The 10,188-nt window shown below is 36.9% G+C and overlaps 1 protein-coding gene across 1 annotated transcript; it reads right to left on the minus strand.

Moving 5' to 3' along the window:
* Window positions 1-2,667: 2,667 nt before the first annotated feature.
* Window positions 2,668-3,602, minus strand: LOC113909805 (olfactory receptor 4F3/4F16/4F29-like). The gene is given in 2 exon segments (XM_035728163.1): window positions 2,668-2,978; window positions 2,981-3,602. Coding segments are annotated over 2 exon segments (933 nt in total).
* Between the last annotated feature and the right edge of the window lie 6,586 nt (window positions 3,603-10,188).

The raw sequence follows: 10,188 nt of genomic DNA on the forward strand, positions 1-10,188 counted from the left end.
TTATTATCCCTTACTAACTTCAAATATATCAATCTATAAAGGAAGAAATCTGAAATATAGACTATGTATGCAAGATTTTCAAGACAGAGTAAAAAATTAAAGATAATTTAATTGACGAGTGATAGAGGAATAACAAATATAATTCTGATATAGTCATATAATACAATACTATGTGTGTATTTAAAATTATTTTGTACAATATTTAATAATGTGAAAATTTTCCCATAATGTAATATTCATCAAAAAGGCATGATGTGATCAGCACTGGGTGTTATATGCAACTAATGAATCATTGAACACTACACCAAAAACTAATGATGTACTATATGTTGGCTAATTGAATTTAAATTTTAAAAAAGGCAGGATAAAAACATAGAGACCAATAAATCCCCATTTTGTAAATATATGTTTTTATTTAGGCATAGAAAAATGTTAGAAATAAGTATACCAAGATATTACTGCTAATTATCTCCATATGGTAATTTTATGGGTGATTTCTATTTTATCATCTCTAATTTACAAATAAATTTTTCTTTATTAGAAGAAAATTTTTTATTAAAAAATATTTTCTTAAATAATAAAACATGGAGGATTTCACATTAGAAGTAAGGGAAAAATACAATCTTCTTAGAATCAGAGATGTATTTATCAGTACCCTTTTGATTGTAGATGATAGAACTGCACCTTAAACAAACTTAAGCAAGAGGGGTAATGTATTGGCTCATTTATTAGCTCAGCTGGTAACCAAACTAATTGGAGGACAAGAATGAAGTTGAATACTCAAGACATGTGGAACCAAGAAACTGATTACTGCCAAGCTTCTATCTTTTAAAACTTATAACTTCTCCCACAGATCTCTTTTCAGTATCCCAGACTTGATTTTTGACAGCAGGAAATATAATTACCAGCAGTTTCTGCATATACAGCTCCAAAAGGGATTGAGTTTGTTTCCTCTCTATTCTCAAATCCAACATCCTGGGGAAAAGCTTATATTTGGCCCATCTTGGTCAGAAGCTCATACCTGCATCCTTCAACTGTGGCTGAGAGATGTGCATTATGACTAGATTCAGAAGCCCAACCTTTGACCAAACAGTAAGGGTCAAAGAAGTAGGATTTATATGTCACCTTCATAATCATACCACATGGATACCGCAAGAGAAAGCTACATTTACTAAGAGAAGGAGATTGCTGATTTGAGCAAACAACAGACCAGATATCCACTAAAAGTAGTTGTTTCTTCAGAGTAAAAAGAATGACCTTTAAAAGTAGTTGATACAGAAAATCTTTAGGCACTATGCAGTTGGAGAATCTATCTTGTATTAGATATAGACCTGAGAGAAAAGCAGAAAGACAAAAGACTAGGAGGCATAGGCCATTTTTTTAATCAACACATGTAAACAGTGAGGTATCTGGGAATCCCTGCTAGACCTATTAAACCTTATTTAATCAGTGAAAGAGAAAACTGAGTGGAATTTCCATTTTAAAAACACCACTTCCAAACAAATTTTAGGGAGACTGAGCATAGTGGTAGCTAGCTAGTAAACTGATAATATATGTATTGGTTTTTCAAGTGTCCAACAGAGGGCTCAAAAAAATGAATGATATAAGAGCAATGGAAATCAAAATAAAAGGCACATAAATTATCAAGTGAGATAAACTATGAGGTAAATAATGACCATTTATAAGACAATAGGAATACTGATAAACTGGTTAAGATGTATGGAGTATGTGTAAGGATATATAAAGTTCAGAGTCAATTGCACTACATCTCTGAGAATGAGCCTTTTTTCCTCTTTGTTGAAATGGATAGGAATTGAAATTTCTAAATCTGTGTATGCAAATCCCTCATTCCGATAGAAGAGAATACAGTCATATATAAAAAGCCTCCCAAACTAAAATTTAGCTTGTAATGACTCAAATCATGTAAATGCAATGGGAATAGTATTATGTGAGCAGAAGAAAAAGGAAGAACCTGGCTAGTTACAAATGAAAATAAGAATGAATTTTAAAGAACATAGGGGTTAGACAGCCTGAAACATAGTACAAACAAAAGTCAAAAGTTAAATCTTGTGGGACCAGCCAGCACTGTCCAGACAGAAAGGTGGCCTGGTCTACGGATCCTATAGCATCAAAATCTGATATGATTAAATATTTGAATAATCCATCTAAATCCTCTTACTCTGATTCTCTGCTCATTAATGTCCTTTTCATCACCTGACTTCTCAAAAATTTCCCTATAATGAAATAGTAAGTTAGGCTTTCATGACCACTTTACTAATTTTTAACAGCAAATTGATAAATAGACATCTTGATATACATATATTTGTATCCAATGTCAATGTAGTGTCAATAGCAAGAATTCCCTTATATAATCCACTTGGACACTGAAGAGATTCAATTTTAAATTCTAGACCATAGTAAATTCATCAAGTAATGTCTCCTGAGAGACAAGCAATTGGCCTTCTCTGGGAGATACTTTTTACCACACCACATGCTTCCTCCAACCAGAGGCAGAAACACAATTTCTCAGTTAAGATTCTTAAAGAACTGTATTATTTTCATCTGGGACACCTAAACAGTAGTAAGGTACCTGGAAACTGATATTGAAACTATAGAAATTTAATGTTATCTCAAGTCAGTAAGGAAACTCCATAATACTTTTGTCATTTACGAAATCCTTCTATAAGTAATAAATTGACTGCATACTTTCCTCATTGCCACCTTCATTTCTTTGTTCCTGAATGTATAGATGACTGAATTAAAAAAAGGAGTAAGAACTGCATCAAAAACAACAAGAAATTTGTCTAAGTGTGATGTGAGGTGAGGCCAGATATAAACAAAGATACAAGGACCAAAGAACAAAATCACCACCATGACATGAGTTGACAAAGTGGAGAGGGCCTTGGATGAACCTCTTGAGGAGTGTTTCCGAACAGTGATCAGGAGAGAACTGTAGGAGACAATCAATATGAAGAATGGCCCAGAGATATAAACCCACTGTTGGCTGTGACCATGAACTCTAGACTGTAGGTATCTGTGCAGGCAAGTTTGATGAACCGAGGGAAGTCACAGTAAAAGCTGTCTAATAAATTAGGGCCACAGAATGGCAATTTTATAACAAAAACCAGCTGATTCACAGAATGGGTCAAGCCAATTACCCATACAGCAATCAGAAGCAAAATACACATTTTTCGGTTCATAATAGTCAAATAGTGCAGAGGCTTACATATGGCAACATATCTGTCAAAGGCCATGGCAATGAGCAGCACCATCTCCACACCACCAATGACGTGAAGAAAGATTTGAGTGATACAGCTACCAAAGGAGATGACTTTACGCTTTCTGAAAAGATCATAAATCATCTTGGGAGAAACGACAGAAGAAACTCCCAAGTCAATAAAGGAGAGGTTGGCCAACAGAAAGTACATGGGGGAGTGTAAGTGAGGGTTAGAAGCCACAGCGAGCATGATGAGGGAGTTTCCCATCATGCTTGCCACATAAAACGTGGAGGAGAACACAAAGAGGAGAAGCTGGATCTCCCAGGAGTTGGTGAGTCCCAGGAACACAAACTCGGACACCACAGAATGATTTGTTCCATCCATTATTTTATCAGCTAGAATGTTTCCAGATTCAAAAAGAAAGTAAAAAAGAAACTAAGAATGTTAATAAAGTTCTCTATTATAATGATTAATTATTCAAAGATATTCACACTGTGAAAACTTTCTATCCCCTTAATTCCTCCACAGGGCCATTATTAAATAAGCATTTTACCTGGTGTCACCTAAAGCACTTGAGTCACTTCCATATGCAATATCCCTAAAACCATGGCTTCCAAGACTATTCATCTATAAACAAGAAAATGAAGCAAATATGAAAACACTGTAGATGTGCATAGCAAGGATTGGAGAGGGGGTAAGGAAGGCAGTACAGTAAAACACAATGAGAAAGAGAAAGAGGAGGTAAGAAAGATGGCATTTGCCAGAATTCACTGGTACTATTTTAATCACAGAACAATTCTTCAGCCATTCGAGTTGTCTCATTTCTTACCCTTGCCTCAGGCACATAAGATGTCTCTTAGAGTCACACCACTACCTACAATCATATTTGCAATTCACACAATGCCCACAGGGTAGCAGTAAGCATAAGACAACCAGGCATAGGGTATAGAGGTGACTCAAGAGTATGACAGGATAAAGGCAAGGGTAGATTAGATATTAATGGCACAGAGTATTTGCACGGGCACCCAGAAAGTATAAGTAAAAGTACCTAGTAGGATGGTTAGCAGCCAGGACATGACCAAGATGTACAGAGGAAGGGAGTGCTATGGGAAGTCATAGGAAGTCAAGGGAGCCAATTTGATTTATCTGTCCAGATTCTTCATAATCTCTGAAGTTTGTGAACCTTGGTTATAGCTACTGGAGCCCTAAGCTTTTGGAATTTGCTGGGGATGAAGAATCGCACACTAACATTGTAATTGCCATATAACCATTGACTCTCTCCTGTCCCTTCATCAATCTTAGCTCCTTTTATCCCTCCTATCTCATTGCTCTGCTTCAAACCTTTCAAGGGTCTGGGATCCAATGCCAAGTTGGACTGTTCCCTGATCCTAATTCTAGTGACTACATGAATCTCTCTAGTTCTTACCCATTTTTTTTTAAAGATTCTATTTATTTGACAGAGAGAGAGAGAGACAGCGAGAGAGGGAACACAAGCAGGGGGAGCGGGAGAGGGAGAAGCAGGCTTCCCGCGGAGCAGGGAGCCCGACACGGGGCTCAATCCCAGGACCCTGGGACCATGACCTGAGCCGGAGGCAGATGCTTAATGACTGAGCCACCCAGGCGCCCCCTAGTTCTTACCCATTTTTTTGCAAGGAATACAATGTTACCACATGGAAGATATATTCTCTTGCCTGTAGGTCAAACAGTTCTGTGTCCCAAGCCCTCTTGCTCCCATAATACTTAGATGTGCTGCTAAAAGATGAAGTGATCTGGGGAAGTAGATTGTCTTCCTAGAAACATCGCCAAAGGCAAGGGAAGCAAGGGCAAAAATGAACTATTGGGATTTCATCAAGATAAAAAGCTTTTGCACAGCAAAAGAAACAGTCCACAAAACCAAAAGACAACCGACAGAATGGGAGAAAATATTTGCAAATGACATATCAGATAAAGGGCTAGTATCCAAAATCTATAAAGAACTTATCAAACTCAACCCCCAAAGAACATATAATCCAATCAAGAAATGGGCAGAAGACATGAACCGACATTTTTCCAAAGAAGACATCCAAATGGCCAACAGACACATGAAAAAGTGCTCAACATCTTTCGGCATCCGGGAAATCCAAATCAAAACCTCAATAAGATACCACCTCACACCAGTCAGAATGGCTAGAATTAACAAGTCAGGAAACGACAGATGTTGGCAGGGATGTGGAGAAAGAAACCTACACTGTTGGTGGGAATGCAAGCTGGTGCAACTACTCTGGAAAACAGTATGGTGGTTCCTCAAACAGTTGAGAATAGAGCTACCATACGATCCAGCAATTGCACTACTGGGTATTTACCCCAAAGATACAAATGTAGGGATCCGAAGGGGAACATGCACCCCAACATTTATAGCAGCAATGTCCACAATAGCCAAACTGTGGAAAGAGCCAAGATGTCCATCGACAGATGAATGGATAAAGAAGATGTGATATATATATATATACACACACACACACACACACACACACACACACACACACACACACACACGGAATATTATGCAGCCATAAAAAGGAATGAGATCTTGCCATTTGCAACGACATGGATGGAACTGGAGGGTGTTATGCTGAGTGAAATAAGTCAATCAGAGAAAGACATGTATCATATGACCTTGCTGATCTGAGGAATTCTTAATCTCAGGAAACAAACTGAGGGTTGCTGGAGTGGTGGGGGGTGGGAGGGATGGGGTGGCTGGGTGACAGACATTGGGGAGGGTATGTGCTATGGTGAGCGCTGTGAATTGTGCAAGACTGTTGAATCACAGATCTGTACCTCTGAAACAAATAATGCAATATATGTTAAGAAAAAAAAAGAAAAGAAGAAGATAGCAGGAGGGGAAGAATGAAGGGGAGTAAGTCGGAGTGGGAGATGAACCACGAGAGATGATGGACTCCGAAAAACAAACTGAGGTTTCTAGAGGGGAGGGGGTTGGGGGGATGAGTTAGCCTGGTGATGGGTATGAAAGAGGGCACGTTCTGCATGGAGCACTGGGTGTTATGTACAAACAATGAATCATGGAACACTACATCAAAAACTAATGATGCATGGTGATTAACATAACAATAAAAAAATTTTTTAAAAAAGAATAAAAAGTAAAGGGGGCACCTGGGTGGCTCAGTCGTTATGCATCTGCCTTCGGCTCAGGTCATGATCCCGGGGTCCTGAGACTGAGCCCTGCATCGAGCCCCCCCATCGAGCCCTGTATCGGACTCCCTGCTCAGTGGGAAGCCTGCTTCTCCCTCTCCCACTAGCCCTGTTTGTGTTCCCTCTCTCGCTCTTGCTCTGTCAAATAAATAAAATCTTTAAAAAAAAAAGAATAAAAAGTAAATAAAGGTACATGAATGCACAAAAAGCCTCACACCTGGAACTGAAAGGAAAGAGCAAGAGAAACCTAGCAATAGAAAAAAATTTTACCTGGTGTCATCCCAAAGCTTTGTCTTTTAATATGTATACTTACATGTATACTTATATATGCACATGTACACACACCTCAGTGGTGCATGATGAGTGAAATCAGTCATAAAAATATTATCCCACAAATCTCATGAGTGATTACCTAGTCCAAATTAATCATTTACAATTGAGATTAATCATTTACAAATGAGAAAACAGTAGTCTAGTGAGGAAAAAACAACTAGTTATAGAGAGAGGATCTGGGTTTTCTAGTCCACATATGGCTTCAGATTCTACATGCTAGAAAAATCATAAAAGTGAGAAGAGATATGCCAAACCTAGATCTACTCGGTCCAAAATAGTAGCCACTAGTTACATACGGTTATTAAATGAAATTAAAAATCTATTTCCTTGGTTGTACTAGCCACATTTCAAGTGCTCAATAGCCTTATCTTGCTAGTGGTTAGGGATAGGATAGTGCAATACAGAACATTTCCAATCACTACTCAACCCTTAAAGGTAATTCAAAATCCCATTTCCTCCATGAAAATTTTCCTAGTAACTCTATTTTATATGTAGCTCTTCTCTTATTCCTAGAAGTCATGAAACTTAAATTTTAATTGAAAAATAATTATCCACATAAAAATAAACCACAATATATAGTACCATAGGAGACATAAACCAGATGTCTACTCTTGGCCAGGAAAGATACACAAGAGTCCAGGAAATTCAGAGACAACTTTACAAAGGAGAAAGGTCTTGTGAGTTTTGAAAAAGCAACTTTAGGAGTTTAATAAGTTGAGAGGGGAGAGGAAAGCATTCTGAAAAGACATAATAACTGACTGCTTATTTAGAGCAAATCAGTTCTTACTAATCATAACTCCTCAATGGTTTCAATTTTATAGATTTTTCCCTCCTCAAAAATATTGTAAGTTTGAGAAAGAAAAGGACCATTTCTTCTGGCTCTTGTGTTTCCTAAAATGCAATTAATACTTCTCTGAAGTAAAGCCACTTTCTCTGGTCCATAATTTTTCACAGTTCCTGTTTTTTTAGTCTACCATCTTTTTCTATGAAGTCCAGCATGCACAAAAGAAGTCTCCAAATTCAAAACTAAGCCTTAACACATTTCCCAATCACTCCCAAGAGAATGCCTGGTATTCTTGCTATAAACTTCCAGCTGGGGAGTAGGAAAGCCTCATCTCAAGACTTATAATGGTCCACGGTTTAACTTCATGAAGTTTTAGAAAATAAGAAGAAGCATGTAAAAGGAAAAGAAAAGGTTGGGGAAGCAATAGTTCCAATAGCAGCCAGTATAGCAGGAAATTTATGCAGTTTCTATTTTCCAGGCTTCATGATATAATAGTAATCATCTTCCATGCCATTGTTAAAGTCAGAAAAGAAAATATAGATTTTTTTCACCATATTCTAAAAGTTTCTAAAGTATTTAACAATGGAATCTTCGAGCTGGAAAACCATACATTATTTTTATGGCACATATTTAATAAGTACTTTCACATGTTTGATCCTTATAATTACCCGTAGGGTAGATGTACCTGATAGAATTATTTTCATATATAGATGCAAATCTCAAAATCAGAGAAGTTAGTAACTTACCTAAAATCATACTTAGTTTGAAACCAAAAACCAGACCTTCTGATTCTAAATCCAGTGCTGTTTTGACTACATCATGCAAATATGGATATCTGTTCATGATCTAAACATTTATTCCTGTTTTGAACTTCAAACAAGAATGCAAAAAAAAAAGTACACCTTAAGCTGACACAATGTTATATGTCAATTATATTTCAATAAATCTGGGGAAAAAAAGAATTCCATTTTACTCAGAAGAATATTCCATTTCACCCACATAAACATTTAATACATACATAACTCACCCAAGATTTTATAGCTACTAGTGGTAGAGCCAAGACTTAAACCTACATATTACTGCTATAAGTTAAGGAGAAGGAAGAAAGGTGACTGATGATTAGAATGGGAAAAAACAAAATCCACCAAAGTTTTGATGCTAGTAAAAGACTCACCAGGGGCACCTGGGTGGCTCAGTCACTTAAGTATCTGACTTTGGCTCAGGCCATGATCTCAGGGTCCTGGGATCCAGCCCTGCTGTCAGGCTCCATGCTCAGCGGGGAGTCTGCTTGTCCCTCTCCCTCTGCCTCCCCTCCTTCTCCTCCTCCTCCCCCTGCTCCTGTGTGTGTGCTCTCTCTCAAATAAATAAAATCTTAAAAAAAAAAAAAGAGTCACCAAGTCAGGGGGCCATTTATTCATAAAAAGCCATAGTAGTTGACATGCAAGCAATATCCCACCCAGAGACAAAAATTTAGAAGCCATCCAAAATTTGAAGTCATGAGAAAGAAAGATTTGCTTAAAGGATAACATATAAAGAGATAAAAGAAAGGCAATGGAGGAAACATACATGGCCAAAAAATAACAAATATATAGTGTTTGTCATCATCATTATTATATTACTATTACTACTATTTTTACATACTGCTTCAATGTACAAAAAGCAGGGGGAAAGGAATATCAAAGAATTAAGTAATTGCTTACTTTCACGTGCTAAAGAGTGATCAAAATTAGAAGACGAAGTAAAAGGCGTAGATTTAGGGCTGAATATCACTGGTGCCATTAAAGAGAGAGAAAGTCAAAGAGCAGAGAGAAAATCAAGATTTTAGGGAGGTAACAGATGGTGTTAAAGTAGAGAAAGAAAAATCAGGAAATGACAATTTCAATAATAGGGAAAAAGGTTTGGGGGGAGTGGGAAAATAAGGCAATATGCTATCTGTAGAAAATCTGTAGAGTGCCATAAATCTACAAATAGTTAAAAGATAGTTTCCTAGCAACTGTGAGAATCTTATTGAAGACGGGTATCATGAACTTAGTCAAAAGCTAGATGGAATCTTTTTGTGACACCATTAAGAAATGTTCAGGAACTTAATATTCAGAATTTTAGAGTAGCACATCTGTCTGGCACAATAAGCAGAATAGAGTATCAAAAGAGACAGAGATCCTTTGTTCATCTGTTTTGTTTCTTAAATTCCACATGAGTGAAATTGCACGGTATTTGTCTTTCTCTGAATTATTTTCCTTACCATCATACTTTCTAGATCTATATGTGTTGTTGCAAATGGTAAGGTTTATTCTTTTTATGGCTGAATAATATTCCACATCCTTTCTTTATCCATTCATGTATTGATAGATACTTGCGCTGCTTCCATAATTTGGCTATTGTAAATAATGCTGCAAAAAACATAGGGGTGCATATATCCTTTTCACTTTAAACAATAGAGAACAAACTGATGGTTATGAGAGCAGAGGTTGTTGGGGGGATGGGTAAAATAGGTGAAGGGGATTAAGAGTACACTTATTATGATGAGCACTGAGCAATGTATAGAATTGTTGAATCACCATACTGTACACCTAAAACTAATGTAACACTGTTAACTATCTGGAATTAAAATTAAACAATTAATTAAAAAAAATAAAATACATTACCTTAAAAGAGAGAGAGAGT

This window comes from Zalophus californianus, chromosome 6, assembly GCF_009762305.2.
Source record: "Zalophus californianus isolate mZalCal1 chromosome 6, mZalCal1.pri.v2, whole genome shotgun sequence".
Taxonomy (NCBI): Eukaryota; Metazoa; Chordata; class Mammalia; order Carnivora; family Otariidae; genus Zalophus; species Zalophus californianus.